The 27914-nt window shown below is 39.4% G+C and overlaps 1 protein-coding gene and 1 long non-coding RNA gene across 2 annotated transcripts in view; both read right to left on the bottom strand.

The window, feature by feature from the left end:
• Positions 1-27914, bottom strand: part of LOC306664744 — a 471099-nt gene that overhangs the window by 179043 nt on the left and 264142 nt on the right. The gene's annotated exons all lie outside the window — the stretch shown is intronic.
• On the bottom strand, positions 2348-5212 carry LOC306664739 (uncharacterized protein). Its single transcript, XM_079145786.1, has 2 exons — positions 5017-5212; positions 2348-2883 (listed from the first exon to the last, which is right to left on the bottom strand). The coding sequence occupies exons 1-2, from the start codon at positions 5176-5178 to the stop codon at positions 2674-2676; spliced, it is 372 nt and encodes a 123-aa protein (XP_079001912.1). The 5' UTR covers positions 5179-5212; the 3' UTR covers positions 2348-2673.

Below are 27914 nucleotides of genomic sequence, written 5' to 3'. Positions count from 1 at the left end.
ACTGAGGGAGGAAAGAGGCGCCTAGGAGTCCACCGTGGTCATGAAGGCCAAGGTGGGGTGCGGCCTCCTCCCTATAACCAGACGTCAGGGGCTGCTGGACAATCACGGCCAGACACCCTGCGATAGTCAAGGGCGGCTGCCTCCTGAGGGGTGACTCACCTAGAAATTGGCTGGTGGTGGTTGCAGGGTAGCCCGCGCTCAAGAAGGCGGAGGAGGCAAGAAGCTTTGACGGGGGAGGTGGAGGAGGCCCTTGATATTTGAGGAGTTTCCCCTCCCGGGTTTCGGCACCAACAAAAGAAGCACACGGAGCCCCATCCAAAGCAAATCACTGGAGAAATTCCATTTTATTTTAAAAATGCACACACTTATATAGGGCCGGGAAGAGGCTGATAGGTGGGGGCATGAAATGGGGTGAGAGTTGATTGGGAGAGCCTTGTTGCTGGGGGACGGGGCAATGGTTGATTGGGTGAGCTGTGTTGCTAGGGGTCTGGGCGGGGTGTCAAGCACCGATTGGGTGCGAGTTTGTGCCGGTGGGAAAAAGTTATGAGGAGTAAAATCAGGAACAGAAGCTTGGCCAGTGCCATGTTGGCACCTGGGGGGGCGGTGACCTTATAGTGAGCTTGTGTGTTTCACTGCTCCCTCTGTCTCTCTCTGTAGTTTCATTGCTCTTCCTCACCTTGATTTGAATTCAAGGTTCAGGAATTCAACCCTTATTTTGTCCTCTTATAACCAATCTCGAAGTCTCTCCAGCTCTCAGACTTTGCCATACTGGGTCTTTATATACTTATCTTGTCACCCAACTCAGATCTACTGTTTCTTTAGTGTCTTCTTTCTGTGTTGTGAGGGGATCAGAATCTCTGCCCAGCTCCTTTCTGCCATCTTCCAAATATGTTTTTTAAAGGCAAATAATCTGTCTGGCATATGGTATATGTTCAATTGTATTTGATGTAAATAAATTTCACCCCCTGACCTACTTATGTGTTTGATGTTTGTGTATATAAATACAAATAGATATGAATAGGTGTGTGTGCTTGGCATGTCTAGCTTATACTTAGTAATATCTTGAATATATTCTTATTTTACTGATGGTGAATGAAGACAACGTTCCCCTCAAGTTTCCTTGTCAAGTGACCATCATAACACACAAGATCAAACATTGATGGAAATATTGGATGAGCCTCAGAAACATGGGAACTATTTGAAATATTAGGGTTGACTTCAACTGTTCTACACTCGCCATTAAACAATGGATATTTTTGGCCGTGCTTTATTTACTCTTTATCTCTATGTTGGTCACAACTGTTAGCACAAAAGACCAGGCAAGATGCAAACCTCACATACCATCTCAGCTCTTTATTCAGGATGATAAAATGGGGCCCGTGGACCCACACTCCTGACAGAAAATGAGCCACTGAACAAAGAAAGGGACTGGGTCTACATGGGCTATTCTGAGTGGTGGTCTAGAGAAGGTATCCGTTCCTTTAGGCACTCAGGAAGTGGAGCTTCTTTGGTCAAGGTCTCTGGGAAGTGTCTGAAGAAGACTTAATCTGGAGGAGATGAACGCCTCCTAGAGACGCTTCTTTCAAGGATGATGAGACCTCTCCTCCCTGTCTGCAACTGGCTGGCGCCTGGGAAACGTTTGTCCTGGGAGGTGAAGGCTGTTAGCGCATAGCCTCCCTTTTTACTCCCTGTTTCTCAGGCCTCATTATCTTGGGGATTTTTCATTCTCCATGTCCATTAACACTGACTCTTCTCCTTTGAAGAGCCAAAGCTAATCTCCTCAACCCAGCCATCATGGTTATGTAGTGTTTTGTTTGTGTGTGTGTGTGTGTTCTTCTGTTCTTTCCATTTCACACGAGCCCCACATTTGTATCTGCATAGTCTCAACAGAACAAGTACATTCCACTCCACTTCTATATGACTTTATCTTCATCCCTACACAACCAGTTTTTAAGGGTTTAAATATTTTTCAATGTTTCCCTGTTTCTGTGAGATACACTTTCATCTTAATTGGAATGAAAAAGTAATATAAGAAAATTGGTAACATCATTTTCCTAATTCCCATATGAAGAGGTCAGTGAAAGTTGTTCTAAACCAGCCACTATATGACAGACACACAGTGACTTCGTGTAGGTGATCTGGGCCAAAGCCAGAGAAACAAGACCTGGATCATTTAAATCTTCTCTTCACTCTCAGACAACCGGGGCCTCAGGAAGCCCTCAGGAACTGTACAGACATTCCTTTGTCTCTTCTTCAGTCACTTTTCTTGAACTTTCTCCCCCCTCTCTTATGTCATTCACTACAAATTAGAAATGCTCTCTTCTCTTTTTGGATGGCAGTTCCTGGCCACTTTATGATCAAAGAAGATTCTACATATACCGCTTGATTTCTTTGATTGTTGGATGATAAAGGTATTTTCTAGATGTCTCCCCTTTTGTCTTCTCTTCAAGGCACAACTCTTTGGAGGTTACTCAGACCAGGTAACTTTCTCTCTGAAGTTCAACTCTTAAAGAGTTAGTTGATGATGACTGAGAATAAAATCTCAAAACATGACATCACCTGAGGAGAGGCTGTTTGCCAAATCACTGTCCTGAACCACACCCAGTTATCAGGATTGTTATGAGACCAGCTACACTGTGTTCTTAGCAGCGTGTTTCGACCCATTTGATGACATTAGCACAGTCCAGTGACCCAGGCTGACCAGCATGCTGCTGTTGTCCAACAGGAGGAGATGGAGAGGATGCAGAGGTTCCTGATGAAGACCAGCAGCACCAGGACGGGCAGGAAGGTGAGCATGCAGAGTCTGTGTTCCAAGGTGGGCGTTACAATCATCATCTCATTGTCATGGTTGTTGGTGGTGGTCCCAATGGCTCCTTCTATCACCTGGAAGAGAAGAAGCAAGAAAAAGAAATAGGTCTCCAATTACAAAGCTGGTGACTGACCTGTTGGAAGAGGCTCCTGACTAAAGGCTCAGTATGTGAACTATGCTTTGGAGTCACCTGAAGCTGGTGACTTCTCCGTGAAGGTCTTCATGGTGATTGTTGTCAGCAACCCAACTGGCTGAGCTGCATTTGCTCTATCAAGACAGAAGAACAGACAAGACACCTTGAAGTTTCCCTATGCCCTTGGTCTTCAGATGAGAATCAGGTAAAACACACTGTACATAAATGTTAAAACTTCAATTCTTTTGTTGACCAAAACTAACATGGAAGCAATTCAAAGTAGAAATTCCTCTCATCTCTGATCATACTCTCTTTTTACTAGTTGTAAGTGAGAAAAACAGATAGATATGGCAAGATGCCTGCTGAGTGACAGTCAGGAAGAAGTCCACAACGTACCTGGAGATGGAATGGCGGTAATACCAAGGTCATTAAAATACAAACACAAGCCTCCCAGAGAGACAAATGCTTTCACAGTGCTGTTTTCTAATTCATCACAGACACTTCTCAGCAGGTGACAAAGACAAGCATGTAAGTCTAGAGCTTTGGGAGGTGTGGAAACACTACCTGTGTGTTTTCTGAGGTCCTCTTCCTGGCTTCTCTAGCATGCTGCATGAGGTCAGGGAATCACCAGAGCACAGCAAAGACACCATGACCCCTGCCCAGCCCCTTGGCCACCTCTGTACCCACCTGCCAAACTACGCCACCTCACATGGGGAGCCCTTGATATAAAATACCATTAAGTGGACCCCTTCACTGTCTCTCCCTAAAACATGAACCCAAAAGCCAACCTAGTCTTATATAAAGATGGATGTACAACAGCTTGTCAAAGGAAAATTGAGTGCATTATAGATCTCTTAAATGGAACACTGTACTGCAGTTAGAAGGAATGTTAATTACATAGTGCTGACAGAGAAAAACATCTAAGTGATTTAATTGGGAAAAGCAAGTTTCTTCACAGTATGCACAGTATGGTCCATTTGAATACACACAAAACTTCAAGAAAGTGTGTGTGTTTTTAAATATATGGAAAATTCCATGAAGATAACCATGCAATAGAGACCTGTGTTTACTTTTGCTTCTCACTTCATTTTTCTCTCTTGTTTTAAAAATTGCTTTTCATGTGAGTACACAATTTATTAGAGACAGCAGGGTGTATGAAGCAAAAGGGAGGGAAGGAGGAAGGCAAAAGTCCAAACAGGGGTCACAATCTGCAGCAGCAAGGAAAACAGTACCCGTTCCATAGACCTAGGAGGTGGCAAGACTCCAGAGGGCTCAGACACATGCCCCAGGCCTGCCTGCCCACCAGCCCAGGTTCAATGCCTTGTGGTGAAATAATAAAAGAAGGTGGGAAGGAAATATAGATAGGGGGCTTCAAGGCCTAGCGTTAGGGGGAGGGTCAGTCTGAGATGAGCAAGGTCTGCTTCAGGAACTGCGACAGTGAAAAAGTCCCAGGCCCCTCCATATCCCCAGAGAGGGATCTGCCAGCAGCCCAGGTTGGTTCCCTCCCACTGGGGCTCCAGAGGCTGTGAGGAGAGCTAGATCTGAGGCTCTGTCCTCCCTGGCCTGGCAGAGGATCCAGAACACAGCCCTGCTTCAGCCCTGGCTTGGGGAGGCTGCCAGGCAAGGGGCAGCCTTGCCAAAGGATTCTTGGGGGTTGGGCAGGGGTCAAGGAGGGGTGGGGTTGGCGCTAGAGGGCAGGAGAGGAGAACCTTGCATACTCCTGCTGCGTTCCCCATGTTTTCCTCTGCTGACACCCTCCACCCCAGTGAACCCCTTCCTCCCACACTTCACACAGTTAGATACAGAGGCACACTAGCATTCACCCTCCCACCACCCCAGATCCATCCATAAAACATCCGTTGACTTCCTTTCTGAATGAAAACAAAACAAAACAAAACAAAAAACAGTGTAACCACTCTTCTCAGGAGTCACTTGAACATAGAAAGTCCATCTGCACACATCTTTCTGCAGGTTCCCAGGAGTTGGAAACTCTCAAGGTCCCAACCAAAAATGAACCTGGAACGCAAAGGGGGCCAAGGGCACAGAGCTCTCTCCTCACCCCTCTGCCCCTCACCTCCTTAAATTCTTTGGCAGCATCTTTCAGGTCGTCTAGGGAGGGACCCATTCCAGATCCTCCACGATGATCTTGATCATCTCCTTCATCTTGGATTTGGAGGCTGCCAGGATCCGTGAATGGAGAGACTGTTGAGGGGCTCCCCTGGGACTTGGCTGACATTCTTCCGGGGCAGTCAGGCAGATGAGGACAGGCGGGAGGGGCTGCTGCACATTCCAGTCTGGCGCTGCCACAGTCGCTTCCACTGCAGAGCTCCCACATCTTGGGCGCTCCCAGGGCAGCAGCGGATGACTGGGCTGGGTACTTCCTGAGCGTCTGAAATCTGCAACTTCCAACAGCTCAGGTACCGCCTCAGCTCAGATCTGCAGACTGGCCAGCAGCGTCACTGTGTCTCCAACCGCCGCCCGCAAGCAGTTCGCTCTCGTGCGCCACCTCCCGACGGTGGGGCGGGATCCGGTTATCTGACTCCAGTGATTGTGGGTCTGAGTAAGGCTGAAAATCGTGGCAGAAGGGTCTGATCAAGGAGAGCTCCTTAGCTTATGGCAGCCAGGAAGGTAGAGTTCAAGCTCACACCCTCGGTAACTTGTTTCCTCCAGCCCCGTCCCACCACGCACAGTTGGCACCCAGCTGTCATTCAGATTATTAATCCTTCAAAGGGACTCATTCACTGCAGCCTCCAAGGTAGCTCAGGTTACAGATGTGTGTCACTGCAGTTTCAAGCCCGCAGGTTATTAAGAGCATTATGTAGGTTAACCTTGAACTTCACAACAATCGTACAGAAGAAGCATTTCCCCATTTTACAGATGAGGAAACCATGACTTAGAAATAAAAATGGAAAAGTCTTTTCACACCTGCATATTACTCCATTGCCAATACTTGAGCTTTTGGGGGGAAATTCCTAGATCCAAACCAAATAGTTAAAATGTTATTGGATGTGTTTCTGTATTTTATTGATTGTTGTGGTTGCAGGTTACATCATTACAAAACTAATTATTCATCACAACTTTTATCAGTTATTAATAGGAGGAAAGAAAGATAATCTTTTCCACAGGACTATTCCACACCCTTATAAATTTGGAAGCATTGGCAATGTGATGCCTTTTTCTTAAACAAAGATCCTCAAAAAGGAGGCACTTAGCAAAAGAAATGCTAAACTCTGCAAAAGTTTCAAATATCTTCCCCAGACTTATTTTCTTTTTCTCTTTCCATGAACTAGTGATTTTGTATGACTGCTACATATTCAAATATAAATTCAAATGTTATTAAAAATTATAAATTTGGAAAATTATTATGGTTACTGTTCCAAAGTAACCATTCTGAATATCAGTTAGATGTCATCCCAAATAAATATCACACATATACCTAGTCATCAATAGAGGGCAAATGAAGAGCTGAATCAGATTCAGAAAATTGTATACATGATACCTGGAGATTTTTATGTATATCAGTTACACTATTGATAATGTTGTTTAAGTGTGCATACATGAAGAAAGAATAATGGAAAGAGAAATATAAGTTTTTCATCAAAACTTGAATCATACTATAATTATTTAAATCACATATAAAATTCAATAATTCTTGAATATGACAGAAAACATGAAACTGGAATAACTCTAGCAGTGCTGTTGACCTTCTAGTGTTTCATAGAAATGAATTTCCTACTCTTTAAAATTTCCCAGAAAATATTTAAAATATTGAGATAAGTATAGTGTAAAGTTTCATTCTTAAGTATAAATAAAATCCTAACATTAGGTGAAGAAATTAACACATTTTACCCTTCTCCTCTTTTCAATCTCATTATTTTTGTTGGTATTTCTACTTTGTCAAACTTTTAAAAATGTATTTTCTCTTCTTTAACCATAATTTCTACACTTGTGTGTCTTGTTTTTGTGTAGACGTGCATTTGGTGATCATCTTAATCCCTTGGCCACAATCCTACAAAACAGTTGGTAAGTCATTTCTTATCTGATGAATTTCATAGTCAAGCTAACTGTGTTGAATGCATTTACAATAAGAATCATGGACACTGAATTATTGACAATTGTTTGTTAAAATTTTAAGATTATCCACAAACAGCCTTTAGGTTGAAAAGGGATGGAAATCCAGTATCATGTGACATCAGGTATACAGAGAATATTTGTCAGAATTCCTCATCTAAAACACTCAAACATACTTGACATTCAACAGAATAATATTTCATCCAAGGATGTTATGTGAGTCTTTAAGACAGGAAGAACCGATGAGGGCAAGCACAAGGTGAGAGACATCATGTGGAGATGCCATGGGAACTGAGATGGTGCTGGAGCCCCTGTTAAAACACAGCAGGAGAGGACTGGGGAGGTAGCTCAGTGGGTAGAGTGCTTGCCTTGCAAGCACAAGGCCCTGGGTTTGATCCCCAGCACCGCAAAAAAAACCCAAAAAACAAAAAACAAAACAGCAGGAGGGATGAGAGTCTTGAACAGCAGTCCCTGACCAGGGAGGGCTTAAGTGTTCTGAGGACAGGACATTATTCCTAGGAAATTGTACAGGGTAATTGGATCCAGAAATTCCCACCCTATTTCACTTCTGCATTCCAAGATGGCTATTGTCAAAAGATTTTACTGTCTTCTGGCATTGAAAATTGTGTTGGTGTTCTCTCATGAGATATCCCTTTCAATTGACTCTAATTACAAACCGTTGATCTATTTCCTTCAGAAGCTGTAACGATTACTTTTGGCATCATTGGCTTTCCCTTTATAAAATCTATTTTCTTTGAATTAATTTTACCTTTGTTTCTTTCCTTGCCCTTCCTTTATATAAATTTATATGACAAATAATAAATTTTAAGTATAACTCAGTTTCTTTCTGGTCCTAATTTAGTTTTTCTCTGATGAACTTGTTCAGCATTACTATGTTGTACAAATCTAAATCCTCTCTATTTATTGCTTTACCTTGCCTTGTAACCTTGTCTTCGAGTTTTTTTTTTTTTTTTAAATCAGGATACCTAAGTTTTAAGTTTAAAACATTCTTTTAAAAATTGTTCTTTCATTCCTTTGATTAATGTTTGATTTCTGAGGGTAGTCTGTTACTTATTATTTCATTCTGCTTTGCTTTTTTCAGTACATTTACACAGTTGCTCTGTTATTTCTTCCCTATAATTTTGGATTTCTATTCTTATACTGCTATATTTTACAACAGGTAAATTCTCTCTGATACATTTTGACCTTATTTTGGTGTAGTAGGATGAAGAATGAAACTTCTGTCCCCCAGAACAACAACAGTAACACCACATGTTAACTGCCTAATCCCTGGAAACTATGAATATGTGACTTTGGAGGGTTAAACAAAGACTTCCAAGATAAGCTTAAGTTGATAATTTTGAATGAAGAGGTTTTCCTGAATCATGGCCTTTGTGAGAGACAGCTGAGTCTGCTGGACAGAGTGGAGCTGTGACTATGAGCAGATGTTGGACTGATGCCTTTTGAAGATGAAGAGCGTGAACAACAGCTAGGAAGGAATGCAGCTCTGGGATCTGAGGGGAAAATTTAAGGGAAAGATCCTCCAATAGAGCTTCCAGCGAGGAGCAGCCCTGCAAGAAGTCCAGAGTGGACCTGTCACCTGCAGAGCTACCAAATGATACCTTTGAGACAAGCATAGTTCTGAGCCAGACCCTCTCTGGTTCTGCCATATCCTCACCACTGTGGAAATTGAGCCGTGGGATATACCTGAGACAGAAAAGATAATTTTCTCTGTTAAATCCATACTATATTTCTGATTTTGATGTCAAGTGCAAGGTTGGAAAGTTCAAGTTAATACAAATCCCACTATATAAAAGATATCATTTAGAGAGTGCGCTTAGCAATGTGCAGTACTGTGAGTACCTCCTGGGCCTCTGTGCTGTGCTGATGTCATCATAGGTCACAATACACTGCTGAGGCCTTGGTGACAGCTGGTCGCATAGCAACCCTGATGCTGTGCTGGGCAGTGCTCAGGACAGCAATCTGTTGAATCAATGACATCTCATAAGATTTGTTGTTTCTGAAGGTGCAGATTTCATTCCTTCTCATCATCAACTAACTTTTCTGGTGTTTTGAGCTTCAGATAAAAAGTTACCTGATCTGAGTACCACCAAGGAGTTAGATCATGAAGAGAAAAGCCAAAGAGGAAACATCTGGAAAAACCCTTCATCCCTCAGGCTGCAAAGAAGTCAAGCGCTATGTGTTACCATTCTCTGGGACTAAGGTACCCAGGAACTGCCTTCTAAAAAGGGAGAAGAGAAAATTTCCAGTTAGTGGCAGAGGAGTGGAGGAGAGAGGAAGGAAAAGAGCAAAAGAAGAGACTGAAGGCACATGGGAGGTTAAAAGGGGAGTTTTTCTATACGGTTCCTGAGGACTTTCTGGGAGCCCAGTAGAGAGAAGATTCATATGATCCAGGTCTCTGTGGCTTTGAGCCAGGTCACCTACACAAAGTCACTTTCAGTCACAGACACTGTGGTTGTTCTAGCTAATTTTAATTTAAAAAATAATATATCCTTTTCTTAGACTTCCTCCTAATATAATTCGGGAAATAAATTTTAAATTTTTTGGATAGTTCTTTTTCAGCGTAATGAAGGAACTGTCTTCTAGAACTGAAGGAAATATTGAAGGAAAATTAAATACTTTAAAACTGGCTGTCCAGGGATGACTAAAAAGTCATATAGATTTTATATACTCAAGAATAAAAACGATTGTATTGCAGACTCTGAAGACAAAAATGTGGGGCTTCTAGTGAAGTGTAAAGAAAAAAGATACACAAACACTGTTTAACCATAGTGACTAAAATGAAGAGATAAGATCTGAATCTTTGTGAAAAATGAGGTAGTGGTGGTATATATTTGGATTAGTAGTAAACAAATTTGTCCTATTGACAGAACCATTGTTCAGTGGAGCTAGGGGACAGATTGGAGCAAACTGTGAGACTCCAAATCATGGCTCATATTTCTGAGGTCAATCTTATATTTCCAACAAAAATTTCTGCAAATAAGCTGTTATTTCCAATGAAGTTTTGGGACTTGTGCATTTCTTGATGGTCTCTTTGGAGAGACCTGGAGAGTGAGGTTTCCTCTATTCACCAAGACAATGAAAATATATCCAAGACACTATTGATTATGACCTGAGATGTGCTAGCACATACACGAATTCATATCTGTGAGTATACATATGGCACATAGTTCAACACAGAGTAGACAAGGGAAAGGTATATTTACTCTTACTGTCATTTTGTACTTATATGCTAGGTCAGATTATTTGCTCCTCAAAATATCCATTATATCATGACTTCATTTGAGAAGCCCAAACAATAGCAAGTGTTATGAGGCATAATTTCTCCTTCTTACTCAAGTAGAAATTCATAGCACAGGTTCAAATGGAAATGACAAGTGTCCTCTGTGGTAGGATTCATGATTCAGGGACAGGAATGGAAGAAAACGTCCTTATCATAAACATAGAACTTTCTAGATAGCTTTGGACTGTTGACATTCCAGTAAGCTAGAAAATGACAGAGCATGGAGAAGTCACAATGGTCATACTGCTGCAAGTGTTATTATACAGATTCAATGTAATCTGCATCAAAGTATCAAAGACATACTTCCTGAACTAGAAAAAAAGTTCTAAAATTTATATGAAAAAAATGAGAGACCCAAAATCAACAAAGTACTCCTGAGAAAGAAGAACAATGCTTGGGCATCACAAAACTAGACCTCAAATTATACTACAGAACTAGGAACAAAAACTTAAGTACCCTGATTTAATAAACAAAATTAGAAAACAAGTGAAAAGTCAAGGTGAGTAAACAAATATAAAAAATTTAGATTTGCATAAGATAGTCATGCTGAACAAGTTCATTAGAGAAAAAAATTAGAATCAGAAATAGAGTAAAGAGGGGATTCAAGATGGCGGACTAGAGGGTGGCTGCGTTTCGTGTTGCTCCAGGACTCAGGACTCAAGAAGAGGAGATATAGAGAGCCTTGGGACCAACTCAAAGCAGCCGGGCGAGAGTCTCCCACTGGGCAGGCGTCCCGGACGGGGCAGGAGTCCTGGACGGGGCGGTAGCCCCAAAAGCAGGGATCTTTGCAAAGTAGAACTGCCGGCGAGGCGCCCCTCCCCCCGCCAGAGCAGTGATCGCAGACAGCTGGGAGCATTGAAGAGGGGGCTGCCCAGAGGAGAAGGAGAAATACGGGCTCGGCACGTCGCTTGGAATTGGATCAGCTGCGCCAGGGCTCCGGGCGGCTATCCGGAGGAGCAGCGTGGGCTCAGGACTCAAGAAAAGGAGATATTGAGAGACTTGGGACCAACTCAAAGCAGCCGGGTGAGTGTTTCCCACTGGGCAGGCAGACGGGGCGGTAGCCCCCGGACAGGGCGGTAGCACCAAAAGCAGGGATCTTTGCAAAGTAGAACTGCCGGCGAGGCACCCCTCCCCCCGCCGGAGCAGTGATCGCACACAGCTGGGAGCATTGGAGAGGTGGCTGTTCACCACAGCGCTTGGACTCGGCGCAACCCACCCGCGCTCTGGGAGGCTGCCCAAAGGAGAAGGTGCTTGGTGAGCTGTTTGGACTGAACGTGACCACCCCTGAACACAGGGGGCTGCCCAGAGGAGAAGGAGAAATACGGGCTCGGCACGTTGCTTGGAATTGGAACAGCTGCGCCAGGGCTCTGGGCGGCTATCCAGTGGAACAGCGTGGTGAGTGGTTTGGTCCCAGAGCATCCGCTCCTGAACATAGGGGGTTGTCTGGAGAAGGAGGAGGAGCGCGGCGGGGTGCTTGGGCTCGAAGTGACTGCACCAGGGCTACGGGAGGCAGTCGGGACAAGAAGGTGCACAGTGAGTTCTTGGGACTCGTGACGCACCAGATCTCTGGGTGACTGCCTGGTGGAGAAAGTGGTGCGTGGTGGGTCACTTGGTCTTAGAGCGACCGCACGGAACAACAGGTGGCTGCCAGAGGAAAAGGCGTGTGGCGGGTCACTGGGACTCGGAGCGATTGTAAGGGGCTCCAGGTGGCTGCTCAGAGGAGGGGCCGCATAGCCAGGCGAAAAGTGCAGAGCAGGGTCCTAGACGGCTTCTTGGTGGAAGGGCCCCACAGACAAACTGAGGGGCGGAGCGAAGGCTCCAGGACTGCAGGAAGCTTCTCTGAGGAGAGGCAGCCGAAGGAGATTCGTTTGTGAAGGGTGAGGCTTCCAGGCCCAGGAGGTAGGTCCGGGTCCCTGGAACATTGCAGAAGAAGGCTGCCCAGCCCAGGCGGTAGTTGTGAATTGAACGGAACCTCTGGGAGGAAAACCGACCAGCGAGACCTCCCCACCAGGTGACTCCTCCCTGTTGGGTGAGGTTCTCCCAAAAGGACCGTAAAATCAGAGACACAGGCCCAAACTGGTCTTGCATCAGCCCACAACCTACTTCCCTTCTGGATGACCATTCATCAGCAAGTGAATGTACCTCTGCCCACTAGCAGGGAATATACCCCACCAGAAGGCCACCACCCCTAGGGAGTCAGCTCCCTTGTGGAGCACTGCATTATCAATTTCCTCCAAGATTTCAGGCTACTGAAGACTAAGAGGGGATATAATAGAAATCTTCAGGGATATTATAAGACAATAGAGGAAATCTGCAATATCACAGCGGTCAACTGATACCTAAACAATATGAGAAAACAAGGAAAGAAAATGCTGCAAACAAATCTAGATGTTACATCAAAGAAACCCAACGACAGCATGGCAGAAGAAATGACAGAAAGGGAGTTCAGAATGTACATAATTAAAATGCTCAGGGAAGCAAATGACGAGATGTAAGAGCAAATGCAGGCACTGAATGATCGCACCAATCGACAGTTAAAAGAGCAAATACAGGAAGCAAAAGATCACTTCAATAAAGAGTTAGAGATATTGAAAAAAAACCAAACAGAAATCCTTGAAATGAAGGAAACAATAAACCAAATTAAGAACTCCATAGAAAGCATAACCAATAGAATAGAACACCTGGAAGACAGAACATCAGACATTGAAGATAAAATATTTAACCTTGAAAACAAAGTTGAACAAACAGAGAAGATGGTAAGAAATCATGAACAGAATCTCCAAGAACTATGGGATATCATGAAGAGGCCAAATTTGAGAATTATTGGAATTGAGGAAGGCTTAGAGAAACAGACCAAAGGAATGAACAATCTATTCAATGAAATACTATCAGAAAATTTCCCAAATCTGAAGAATGAAATGGAAGATCAAGTACAAGAGGCTTATAGGACTCCAAATATACAAAATTACAACAGACCCACACCAAGGCACATTATAATGAAAATGCCCAACATACAAAATAAAGACAGAATTTTAAAGGCCGCAAGAGAGAGGAATCAAATTACATTCAGGGGGAAACCAATACGGATATCAGCAGATTTTTCAATCCAGACCCTAAAAGCTAGAAGGGCCTGGAGCAACATTTTTCAAGTCCTGAAAGAAAATGGATGCCAACCAAGAATCTTATACCCAGCAAAACTTACCTTCAAATTTGATGATGAAATAAAATCCTTCCATGATAAACAAAAGCTAAAAGAATTTACAAAAAGAAAGCCAGCATTACAGAACATTCTCAGCAAAATATTCCATGAGGAAGAGATGAAAAACAAAGAAACAAATCAGCAATGGGAGGAACCATCCTAAAGGAATTGTCAAATAAAGGAAGAACCAAGTCGTCTCAAAATAAATAAATAAATAAATAAATCAATAAATAAATAAATAAAATGAACCAAATGACCGGGAATACTAATCATATCTCAATAATAACCCTGAATATTAATGGCCTGAACTCATCAATCAAAAGACATAGACTGGCAGATTGGATCAAAAAGAAAGATCCAACAATATGTTGCCTGCAAGAGACTCACCTCGTAGAAAGAGATACACATAGACTAAAGGTGCAAGGATGGGGGAAAACATATCATGCACATGGACTCAGCAAAAAAGCTGGGGTATCCATCCTCATTTCAGATAAGGTGGACTTCAAGTCAAAACTAGTCAAAAGGGATAAAGAAGGACATTACATACTGCTTAAGGGAACCATAAATCAGCAAGACATAACAATCATAAACATCTATGCCCCAAACAGTGGCTCATCCATGTATGTCAAACAAATCCTTCTCAATTTCAGAAACCAAATAGACCATAACACAATAATACTAGGAGATTTTAACACGCCTCTCTCACCACTGGACAGATCTTCCAAACAAAAATTGAACAAAGAAACCATAGATCTCAATAACACAATCAATAATTTAGACTTAACGGACATTTATAGAATATACCATCCAACCAAGAGTGAATACACTTTCTTCTCAGCAGCACATGGATCCTTCTCTAAAATAGACCATATATTATGCCACAAAGCTAATGTAAGCAAATACAAGAAGATAGAGACACTACCTTGTATTCTATCAGATCATAATGGTTTGAAGTTAGAAATAAATGAAAGAGTAAAAAACAGAAGCTACTCCAACACCTGGAGATTAAACAATATGCTATTACATGATGAATGGATAACAGAAGATATTAGGAAGGAAATTTAAAAATTCCTAGAGGTAAATGAGAACAAAGAAACATCATATCAAAATCTTTGGGACACTATGAAAGCAGTACTTAGAGGAAAATTTATTTCATGGAGCACATTCAATAAAAGAAGTAAAAATCAACAAATAAACAACCTAACACTTCAGCTCAAAGCCCTAGAAAAAGAAGAACAGACCAACACCAAAAGTAGTAGAAGACAGGAAATAGTTAAACTCAGAGCTGAAATCAACGAAATTGAAACAAAAGAAACAATACAAGAAAGTGACAAAATAAATAGTTGGTTCTTTGAAAAAATAAACAAAATTGATAAACCCTTAGCCACTCTAACAAAGAGAAGACGAGAGAAAACCCAAATCACCAAAATTCGGAATGAACAAGGAAATATCACAACAGACACGATTGAAATACAAAACATAATTAGAAGCTATTTTGAAAATCTATATTCTAACCAAATAGAAAATTTCGAAGACATCAACAGGTTTCTAGAGACATATGAATTGCCTAAATTGAACGAGGAGGACATACAAAATTTAAATAGATCAATTTCAAGTAATGAAGTAGAAGAGGTCATCAAAAGCCTACCAACAAAGAAAAGTCCAGGACCAGACGGGTTCTCAGCCGAGTTCTACAAAATCTTTAAAGAAGAGCTCATTCCAATACTTCTCAAAGTATTCCATGAAATAGAAGAGGAGGGTACCCTCCCAAACTCATTCTATGAAACCAATATTACCCTGATACCCAAGCCAGACAGAGATAAATCGAGGAAAGAAAATTTCAGACCGATATCATTAATGAACATTGACGCAAAAATTCTCAATAAAATTTTAGCAAATCGCATACAAAAATATATTAAAAAGATAGTGCACCACGATCAAGTGGGTTTTATCCCAGGGATGCAAGGTTGGTTCAACATCCGGAAATCAATAAATGTAATTCACCATATCAATGGACTTAAAGTCAAGAACCACATGATTATTTCAATAGATGCAGAAAAAGCATTTGTTAAAATACAACACCCCTTCATGCTCAAAACTCTAGAAAAAATAGGGATAGTGGGAACATTCCTTAACATTGTAAAGGCCATCTATGCTAAGCCCATGGCTAATATCATTCTAAACGGTGAAAAACTGAAAGCATTCCCCCTAAAATCTGGAACAAGACAGGGATGCCCTCTTTCACCACTCCTATTCAATATCGTTCTTGAGACTCTAGCCAGAGCAATTAGACAGACCAAGGAAATTAAAGGAATACGAATAGGAAAAGAAGAACTCAAACTATCCCTATTTGTGGATGATATGATTATATACTTAGAGGAACCAGGAAATTCCACCAGAAAACTGTTAGAACTCATAAGTGAATTCAGTAAAGTGGCAGGTTACAAGATCAATGCTCATAAATCCAATGCATTTTTATACATAAGTGAGGAATCCTCAGAAAGAGAAATTATGAAAACTACCCCATTCACCATAGCATCGAAAAAAATAAAATACTTGGGAATCAATCTCACAAAAGAGGTAAAAGACCTCTACAATGAGAACTACAGAACACTAAAGAAAGAAATCGAAGAAAACTTTAGAAGATGGAAAGATCTCCCATGTTCTTGGATAGGCCGAATTAATATTGTCAAAATGACCATACTACCAAAAGTGGTATACAGATTCAATGCAATCCCAATTAAAATCCCAATGACGTACCTTACAGAAATAGAGCAAGCAATCATGAAATTCATCTGGAAGAATAAGAAACCCAGAATAGCTAAAGCAATCCTTCGCAGGAAAAATGAAGCAGGGGGTATCGCAATACCCGAACTTCAACTTTATTACAAAGCAATAGTAACAAAGACGGCATGGTACTGGTACCAAAATAGACAGGTAGATCAATGGTACAGAATAGAGGACACGGACATAAACCCAAATAAATACAACTTTCTAATACTAGACAAAGGCGCCAAAAATACACAATGGAGAAAAGATAGCCTCTTCAACAAATGGTGCTGGGAGAATTGGAAATCCATATGCAACAGAATGAAACTAAACCCATATCTCTCACCCTGCACAAAACTCAACTCAAAATGGATTAAGGACCTTGGAATCAGACCAGAGACTCTGCAGATTATAGAAGAAAAAGTAGGTCCCGATCTTCAACATGTCGGCCTCGGACCAGAGTTCCTCAACAGGACTCCCATAGCACAAGAAATAAAAGCAAGAATCAATAACTGGGATAGATTCAAACTAAAAAGCTTTCTCTCAGCAAAGGAAACTATCAGTAATGTGAAGAAAGAGCCTACAGAGTGGGAGAATATCTTTGCCAATCATACTTCAGATAGAGCACTAATCTCCAGAATCTATAAAGAACTCAAAAAACTCTACACCAAGAATACAAATAATCCAATCGACAAATGGGCTAAGGAAATGAACAGACACTTCACAGAAGAAGATGTACAAGCAATCAATAAACATATGAAAAAATGTTCAACATCTCTAGTAATAAGAGAAATGCAAATCAAAACCACCCTAAGATTCCATGTCACCCCAATTAGAATGGCGATTATCAAAAATACAAGCAACAGGTGTTGGCGAGGATGTGGGGAGAAAGGTACACTCATACATTGCTGGTGGGACTGCAAATTAGTGCAGCCACTCTGGAAAGCAGTGTGGAGATTCCTTAGAAAACTTGGAATGGACCCTCCATTTGACCCAGCTATCCCACTCCTTGGCCTATACTCAAAGGATCTAAAATCAGCATACTACAGAGATACAGCCACATCAATGTTCATAGCTACTCAATTCACAATAGCCAGACTATGGAACCAACCTAGATGCCCTTCAATTGACGAGTGGATAAAGAAACTGTGGTATATATACACAATGGAATATTACTCAGCCATAAAGAATGACAAAATTATGGCATTTGCAGGCAAATGGATGAAATTGGAGAATATCATGCTAAGTGAGATAAGCCAATCTCAAAAAGACAAGGGACGAATGATATCGCTAATAAGTGGAGGATGACACATAATGGGGGGGAGGGAAGGGTTAGTGTTAGGGTTAGAGTTAGGGTTAGGGAGGGGGGCAAGTATGGAGGAAGAAAGTACTGTATAGAGGGTAAAGAGGGGTGGGAGGGGTGGGGGGAAGGGGAAAAAATAACAGAATGAATCAAACAACATTATTGTATGTGGATTTATGATTACACAAATGGTATGCCTTTGCACCATGTACAAACAGAGAGGCAACATGTATCCCATTTGTTTACAATAAAAAAAAAAAAGGCATTGACACCCAAAAATGGAAAAATAAGTTTTTTATGCTATGTAAAACATAGTACTTCCATTAAATATAATATATAGAAAAATGCCTATTAAAAATGGGTTAGATCCCATTTTGTATACATGTACCCAAATGTCACCCATAAATATGTACAAGTACTATGCATTCATTAAAAAATAAAAATATCAAAAAAAATAGAGTAAAGCTTAATATTTAATATTTATTTTTAAAATTTATATAAAATCAGAGCAAGAAATGAAGATAAAATTAATATAAAGAAAATAGATTTTGCAAAATAAAGCTGGATGATGCAACAAAGTAATAATTACAGTTTCTGAAGGAAATAGACTAACAAATTTATAAAAGAGCCAACTGAAATCTAAATGGATATATAATAAAGAATATTTCCAATGCCGAAGACAGCAAAATCTTGGTGATAACCATCTTGGAATGCAGGCAGAAGTGGAACAGGTTTGGATATGATGGATCCAAATACATTACATAGTTTCCTGAAAATAATATTGTGTTCTCAGGTCCCTTAAGCCCTGGTCAGCTACTGCTGCTGCAGACTTTTCCATCCTGCTCTGTCTTACCAGGGGCTCTAGCACCATCTCAATCCCCATGGTGTGTCTATATGATGACTCTCACCTTGTGCTTTTGCCTCATCTGCTCTTCCTGTCTTGAAGACTCCCATAACATCCTGGGATGAATCATCATTGTATTCAGAGCAGTGTGTGTTTTGTTGTTCAACTTAAAAGCATTTCGGGTCACACATTTCATGTGTACATATCTGATCTCTCATGGTACTGGGTTCCCATCCCTTTTCAACCTTGGTAAGATAACTTACCAAGTATTTATTAAATTTCCTGTAATTACCACTTTCTAAAATTTTACTGGAATTAGAATGTTTATAGACTATTTTACTCATAATTATTAGCATTTTGAAGCCCATTCAGTCTGGAGCCAGCCTCCCTATTATTTCTTTAGTTTTTTTTTTTTTTAAATAAAAGTTGAAAATTCTGGACCTTCTTATAAAATAAACAATTAGAAATGTAGAAAAATCTTTTGGTAATTCAATATGGGAGGAGGGATACATATTTAATCCAAAGAGATAGTAGGAGCTTAGAGAATTTGCTGCAAGAAGTACCAGAGAAGGTGGGTGCCACTGGTACAGGCCTATAATCCCAGGATGAGGGAGGCTGGGGCAGGAGGATTGCAAGTTTGAAGACAGTCTCAGCAATTTGGTATGACCTGACACAAAAAATAGAAAATGAAAAGGACCGGGAATATAGTTCAGTGCTAAAGTGCCTTTGTTGTCCAATTCCAGGGACACACATACACACACACACACACACACACACACACACACACACAGAAGAAGAAGAAGAAGGAGAAGAGAAAAAAAAAAAACAGAAGTACTAGAGATAATATTTTTGGTCCTCCTTGTTTGGACAGTTGAATAATTTTAATGACTAAGAACTCTTTCTCATTTTCAAGTTATTCTTTAGGGTATCATTAAAAATATTATTTCAACATCAGTGGGTCCTATCTCCATAATAAAGTGACTTTTAAAGAATTTTTTAATTTTAAACTTCTCTTTCTGAACTTCACCTTTTCTGTGCACTCAGAATCATAATTTCCATTTAAGTGCATAATAAGTATTTCACAACTTTTCTGTGCTAAACAAAGATGCCGAATATTCCTCACACAAAAGTGTCCCCTCATTTTCCATTTATATGTGGAATTGTCTCTCAGCTACTGCAGTATTAAAATCTGACTATTTTTATTTTTTTATTCAAAACCTATGTCCCTTCTATCACTCATCTGTGAATTCCACTTTCAAGTGTTCCTATGGGATTCACCTCTCAGAAGTTCCTCTTCCCCAGGTTGTCCAAGTTTCTTCATCCTCTCTCCAGGCAAGAGCTCCTGAGTGACTCTCTCTGTAGCATTTTAACATTATCCTTTCTTTTTCAATCACTTGCCTACTTCTGCTCTCCATTGTGCCAGAATCTCATCTTTTTAATTTCTGCAGAAAAGAAATGTCTGATTTTCTTTTGGTAGGAATGAAAGGCACCAAACCCAGCCTGGTGTCTCATAGCAGGGACCATTCATGTGACCACCTGGGGTCAAATCCTGACTCATCATACAGTGTCTGAAAATTCTGGGCAAGTTTATCACATTTGTAGTGTTTCCTCATTTGGGGGAAAATTAGTACTTAGTTTATTGATTTTCTTTGAAAATTAAACCAATTTGCTTAAGTGACAATCTAGAACAAGATAGTATCCAATCATATTTGCTCTGGCCATATGTAGCTGTCAATAGTCTGGCCATGGAAAGAAAGGGTTTCTTCTATGCATGGAGGTTCTGTCTTCTGGTTTCCAGTTCGCTTCCTCAGGGCCACACTCCACAGTATTCAGGACCATCATTCCTGAACTTATCCAGGATTTTTTCCTCCATTTCAAAATGATGACTTTCTAAAAATGACCCTGCTCCAAGAGCTTCTCATCTTGCCAAATTGTATTGAACTTTCCTTCTCCTAGAGGTGTATCTTTTTTGTCTTGGTGTTTGTTGTTTTCCACCTCCTTCACTTTCCCCCAGTAACCTTAGAGAAGTCTTAGGATAAAAGCCTGCATGTTGAATCCAATGAAGTGCTGAAAATATTGACCTCACAAGGATGTGGTATTGTTTTCAATTTTTATAATTATGTGTTAAATTACAAATCTTTAGTTTAATTTGCACTGCCTACACTACTAGAGTTTGAATGTCATGTAATACGTATGTGTATTTGAAGATGAATGTGCATATTCATATGCATATAAATAAATGTACCAATTATTCATTCAAGTGCTTTTCAAATGACCTTAAGGGTGTCTCCAATGTATAAGAATGAATATATGGACCCTAATTATGTTTCTATTATTTTTCTGGTTCTCTGCAAATAAGATATTCAAATTTACAGAAAGAGATGTGAATGTCATCTGTATATCATCATCACTTGAGCTTATGTGGGTGATGCCAATCAGTAAAAGTCATGCATTGCTCTTTATTTGTCTTTTCAATCATCCATCTGAACTCGAAGCAATTTAATGCTAATATTGTGGAGTATCTCAGGAATCCTGAAGATTTGCTCTTCTGATCTGCTTTGTTCTATATATACATTCACTCTTCTTGCCTTTAATATAGTGTAACAGTCATATGAATTCAGAATGATTTTCACACTTCTTAGATAAATGGATCTCAAAGAATATATTCAATGTGATAAAGTTTTTACTTGAATAAGGACAGTAAAACTTAAGTTCAAGGAGTGAGTAACGTTGCATATCCCAGGCAGGACCTTATGATGCAGGTATAATATTTGATGTGTAATTGGATGAAGGTTTTACTGCATAATTCTTCTATTCTGATAAATCCCATGGAGGGGGTCTGGACCACAGATCTGGATTCAAATGGCACAGGCATTCATGAATGTGCAACAGTATGAATTTCAGTATCTCTTCCTTAGGGTTCTTTATCTCTACAATGAAAATGACAATAGTATTAGTCTCATATGCTACTTATCAATATTAAGGTGAACTAATCTTTACAAAGCCCTTCAAAGACTTAGTGCAAAGTAAACGCTGTATTAAGTAACAATTCATTATTTTTATTGCCTATTGCATTTTTAAAATTTAAATTATCTAATTCTGCCCTTTAAAAATATTTTACAACTATAATTAGATTCCAAAGTCTTAATATTTGATTTATATGAGAAATAACATCTAGTGTGACTTTTCCCCTCTTTCCTCCTTTCACTTCTAAATGTTACTGATCAGATGAATGGAATGTGCTTAAGTGTCCATTACGTCATTGGAAAGAAGAGAAAAGCATAAAAGATGCTAAGTAATTGAACTAAATGGCCAGAGATCCCTTTCCTGGTTAAAATGCATTTCAGTCAATACAAGTGCTTAAAAGCAGCCCTATCAGCAGTGATTGTTGGCAAATGAAGTTTAGCTAACCACAAAAGACAGTGTTTGTATTTTCAAAATAAACAATGATGGCCATGGTTAAATCATACTCTAAGTACCATGCACCCTGCTCTGGTGTATGACATATGTGAAATAAACCAGCATGTCTTTATTCACTGTCATGGATAGTGAGAACTTATAATTCTCCGTTTTTTCTCAGTTCTGAGAGTGGAAGCCAGGATGCTGCAGGTGCCAGGCAAGTGCTCTTGAGCTCCACTTCCCGACCCAGAACTGAACAGTTTTATGTTTGTTCAGCATATGCTTTGAATTCAGCACGAAGGAAATAAGGTAGGTAAGACAGAAAGAGCCTTTCACTCATGGAGAGTACAATTTCAGAACATCAAAGAACTCAATAATTATATACACTTATTTTTAAACATCAAGTAGAAATAAGTGTTACATGGGATTTTTAAAATAGGATCATGCAACAACCACTTTGTGTGGGGAGATTAGAAGCCCTCTCTTAGGAGATGTCATTTAACTGATATCAGAATGCTAAGAAATCTGAGATTTGAGATTTCAAAGATTTCTTTGTGAGTCAATTAGGGAGAAATTCTAAGACATTTTCTCTGTGAAAACATTTATTTTTCTTTAGAAAAATTATTGGTAGAGATATTTGTTACAAATCACTATTTGCTCCCAACTGCAGTCTTTGGAACTTGGTCTCTATAAATAAAATAGATCACTCCTGCTTAAATTTGGTCCTTGAATAGACTGAGAACTTGATATTTCCCTGTCCCTTTGTTGATCTCAAGGGTTTTCTTTTCCCCCTTACACAATTCTTTCCTTCTTTACCCCGCATATAAAGGAGTCTAGGAGTATGCCAAGTGACACTCTGAAGAGATATTTTTATCCATTTGGTCAAAGAAAAATCTGTGTAAAAGTATATAATTATAAAATAATGGTTGTCAAACCTGATGGCCTGTTCAAATCACCTAGGATACTTGTAGAAAATTATTGAGGTTGTACCTTACACAAATTAAATTAACATTTTTAAGGGATAGGTTCCAAATCCCAGGTGTTAATGGTTTCTTAGGTGACTTAATCTGCAGTTGCATTAATGACCTTTCTCTAGTCTAAATCATTGTATTCAAAGGTATTATTACACACACACACACACACACACACACACACACACGCACACACACACACACATGCACACAGACACACACAGACACACACACACACACGCATTTTTTTTTCTCTTTGTACCAGGGATTGAACCCAAGGGCACTGAACCACTGAGTGCACATCCCCAAATTTTCATTTCAGATTTTAATTTTGAGAATGGGTCTTGCGAAATTGCTTAGTGCCTTGCTAAAATACTAAGACTGATCTTGAACTTGCAATCTTTCAGCCTTAGCCTTCTGAGTTGCTGGGATTACACACAAGTGCCACCACACCCATCTTTATTTTATATTTTGATAATCCCATTACATGCTACTTTCTGTGTAAAAGGCAAAAATCACAACAGAATTTGTGAATTATTTTAGCAGGCGAATATTATATATCCCAAAGATGGATAAAATTGCCAAAAAAGTGGATACAATTCAAATTTTGAATGATGAATAGCTGAAAAGAAATTCCATCAATTCCATTCACTGTATTTGCCAATTAAAAGAAACACGTCCTGATGACAGATTACAGGTTAATACAGATTAACCTGGATCATATGATCAGCGAAGGAAGCTGATCACTAGGAGACCACATGCTGCAAACTTCCATTTATTTTAAATGTCCAGAAAAGGCCAACCATTGGAGATAAATAGCAGATTGTGGTTGCCTGTTGCTGTACATGGGATGGGGATAAGGAATGCCTGCCTGTGGGCACAAATAATCCTTCTAGATTAACATAAATGTTCTAAATGTGGCTATTATTGATAAGTGTACAGGTCTGAAACTTATTAAAAATCATTCAATTACATACTTCAAATAGGTATATTTTGTGCACCTGTACTTCATAGAGTTTGTTTTTTTAAATTAGTCTTTTTTTCATTTCCAGATAACTTCATCTTATTAATATAAATTTAGAGCATTGTATTTTTCCTGTCAATATAGGATAACTATTATGAAAATAATGGACATTTTAAATAGAAGATACTTCATATTTTTGTGTTAAATTAGTTTTAATGTATAGAATTATAAGAAATAGTTTGCAAATCATCGGTTTTTTTTTTTTTTTTCTTTAGAAAACCTAAAAGTAGCCAGTCATGGGGGTTCATGCCTGTAATCTCAGTGGCTCAGTAGACTGAGGTAGGAGGATGTCTAGTTCTTGCCAGCCTCAGCAACTTAGTGAGGCCCTAAGAAAGATAGTAAATAAAATACACTATATCTAAATATGTTGTATCTAAATAAAATATAACAAAGGGTTGGGGTTCAGTGGTTAAGTGCCCCTGGATTCAATCCCCTTACCAAAGCAAAAAGAAAAAAATGAATGAAAAGGAAAAAATGTAATAAAAAATGGGAAACAAGATTATGACCTAAGCAAATTGAAAATTCTGGGGTCATTATAAAATAATACTATAAAACTATGATAAAAATGAATGTAAATATTATATATAATACTTTGAATACATTTGCAGATTTAACATTGCTATATTTCTCTTTTTTAAATCATTATATTTTATAATTTTGAGGTTTTGGGATAAGTATTCTAAATCTACATTTACATTATGGGATATGAATTCATGGGTTCCAATATATTATTAATTGTTTCAACACAAAGGTATAAAATCAGGTTACAGAGAGCACTAAACAATAATTCCTGATCAGTTTACTTTTTATTTTGTCATCCATTCATTCTGTACTCATTGTGCAAGATCTGTACAAGTTTTTCAAAGTACAGATTATAGTGAAAGGGAATAAAATATAAGGAAAGTGAGCAAATTGTATTTATGATGGTAAAAATATAAGAGGCTTATAAAATGTGATTAAAATGTGATAATGCAGTAAATATTGTAGTAAAATTTTGCAAAACCAGTTTAACGTGCATAATGCAGTGCCCTGTGGGCTAATAGCTTCCTCACATTCAAGCCCAGCACAGTCCTGCTGTCCTCATCCACGTCTGAGTTAAGATCAGTGATGAATGGGAGCTATAGACTTTGACTAAAGGAGAAATAACTTTAATGTGAGAAATGACTTTGATAACAGATCCTATGTATGAGGAAGGCACTTTATAATGTCATAGGAAGAAATTGTTCATCACACTAAAATATCACTGGCAGCAAATACTTAATTATTAGGAAGTTTTCACTACCATCATATGTATGAGAGTTTGCCTTCCAATTCTGACAAGATTGTATTTAGGAATTGAGGGCAATGAAGGGTTTAAAAGTCACCTGAATATACTGCCAGCGTAGGCTATTGGAGAAAATTTGTGATTTGTGCAATTTTGGATCTCAGATACAAGATGACATATTACTGCAAAAGATTTTTCCTTTATTTTCTTGAAATTATCTATTTTGAGAAGAGTTGTTACTAAAATCTGTTTATCTACAACTTACTAAATAGTTAATTCAGGATCCACTAGTTGCTACTTTTACATCATGTTGTGGTTCAAGTTTCACAAAAATTATTGTTAATACATATGTCATTTTGATTCAGTGGCTAAACGGTTTTAAGTTAATGTTTAGAACAACAGGAAATTTTGTCCTATAGAGATATGCTTTATGAGTTAGGGTAAATACGTGATAGAGTCAGTCAGAATTGTGTGTGTGTGTGTGTGTGTGTGATCACTAGGGGCTAATCTCACAGACATTCCAGCAAGCCTCTCACCTAGGTTTCTGCATATATAAACAGTACTAGTGAGATAAACTCTTTACTTTTTCTATGAGACAAGAAAGGATCTAAGCCTGACCCTCTCTGATACTGTCATATCCTCCCTACCTCTTCCCAGTTTGCATAATGTGGTGTCTGTAGGCACCTAGAAGAATTTCCTTGGTGTAATCTATGTCATGTCTCTGATATAGACAAGTGGTATCAAGTGTGGGGTTGGAAAGTTCTACTTAAGAATAAAATTTCCTCTATAAAATGGTGTCTTCTTAGGTGATGGACTTCAGCAATCTGGAGTACTGTGAACACTGCCTGAGTGTGTGTACTGTGGTGATGTCATCATAGGTCATAATACACTGCAGAGGCCTTAGTGATAGCTGGTCTCAAAACCACCCTGATTCTGTACTGAGAACTGCACAGGACAGTGGTTTGGAAAACAGCTTTCCTTCTTTGTTGTTTTTGAAGTTATAGATTTCATTCTCAGTCATCATTAACCTACTCTTTTAGAGCTGAACTTCAGAGAGAAAGTCTCCTGGTCCTGTAACAATCCAAAGAATTGCACCTTGAAGAGAAGGCATGAGGGGAAATATCTAGAAAACCACTTCATCAGCCAACTATCAAGGAACTCAAGGGGTATGTGTAGAATCTTCTCTGTGCATAAGTAGTCAGGAGCTGCCTTCTAAGAGTGAAGAGAACATTTCTCATTTCTGATGGATGATGTGAGGAGAAAGGGAGAAAGCACAATAGCAGTGACTGAAGAAGGGACAAGGGGATGTCTTTCTGTATAGTTCCTGAGGTCTTCTTGAGGCCCAGGTTGTCTGAGAGTAAAGAGAAAATTCAGATGATCCAGGACTTGTTTATGTGGCTTTGGATCAAGTCCAGCTACACCAAGTCACTGTGGGTCTGTTACAGACATAGTGGTTGGTCTACAGAGACTTTCATTGACCTCTTCCTAAAGGAAATGGGTAAATAAATGATGTTACAAATTTTCTTATAGTACTTTTGCTTTTCTAATAAAGATGAAAATGTGTTCCACAGAAATGAGGGAAACATTGAAAAACATTTAAACCCATAAAAACTGGTTGTGCAGAGATCAAAACAAAGCCATCAGAATGTATATGATTAGGAGTGGAAAGTAATTGTTCTGCTTCAATGAAGATGCAAACATCAGACTCATGTGAAATGGAAAGAATAAAAGAACACACACATATGAAATTATAGCGCTATAGTAACAAAAACTGGATAGTACAATCACCAAAACATACATGCTACAGTATAGAGGACACCCCTTCCCTGCAGAAGGGAAAGGGTTCCTTTTGGAGGAATGGGCTGGTTACAAAATAAAAGCTAGGAAATTTATATATCAGAAGTAAAAGACAAAAGGCAAGAATCTCTTAAGAGCAGGGGCTTGCCTGGTTGATTCCTCCAGAAGGATCTGACTCTAACAAAAGAAGGAGCCTATGTTTACTTTATTTATATGTGTACAGATCAAAAGTGACTGGGAAAATCTTCGAGAAAAAACGGGTGGGGGTAAGCAGGTCATTTGCCTCTAGTGGTTCACTCTCACACTGGTACTTGAATATAAACCTGAGTGCTGCACTAACACAGGATTCTATATGACTTAGACATGCTCAGTGGATAACTGACTGTGAGTTCCTGAGGCCAGGCATTCCTGATTAATGACTCTAGCTTCTCCCAGCTCTCATGCCAGTCATGGATGGCTCTCTCCAGACAAACCTAAATAAATAGAACTTATCTTTGATAAATGTGCCATAATCATACATTAGAGAAAAGATAACCTCTTCAGGAAATGGTGCTGGGAAAACTGGACATCCATATGTAGCAAAATGAAATTAAACCCCTATCTCTCATGCTGCACAAAATTCAACACAAGGTGGATCAAGGACCCAGGAATTAGATCAGAGACCATGTGCCTACTAGAAGAAAAAGTAGGCCCAAATCTCCATCATGTTGACTTAGGAACTGAATTCCTCAACAAGACTCCTAAAGCCCAGGAAGTAAAATCAAGGTTCAATAAATGGGATGGAGTTAAATTAAAATGTTTCTCCACAGCAAAGGAAACAATCAGGAACATGAAGAGAGTCCACAGAGTGGGAGAAAATCTTTGGTACCTGCACTTCTGATAGAGCATTCATCTCCAGGATATATTTAAACACACACACACACACACACACAAAAAAAAAAAAGACCAAAAACTTAACACCACAAAAATAAACAACCTGATGAAGGAATGGGCAAATGAACTAAACAGACACTTCACAGGAGAAGAA

The sequence above is a fragment of the Sciurus vulgaris genome (genome assembly GCF_902686455.1).
Source record: "Sciurus vulgaris genome assembly, chromosome: 6".
Lineage (NCBI taxonomy): Eukaryota > Metazoa > Chordata > Mammalia > Rodentia > Sciuridae > Sciurus > Sciurus vulgaris.
Note: the sequence above shows the minus strand (reverse complement) of the source record. Positions and strands in the feature narration are given on the sequence as shown.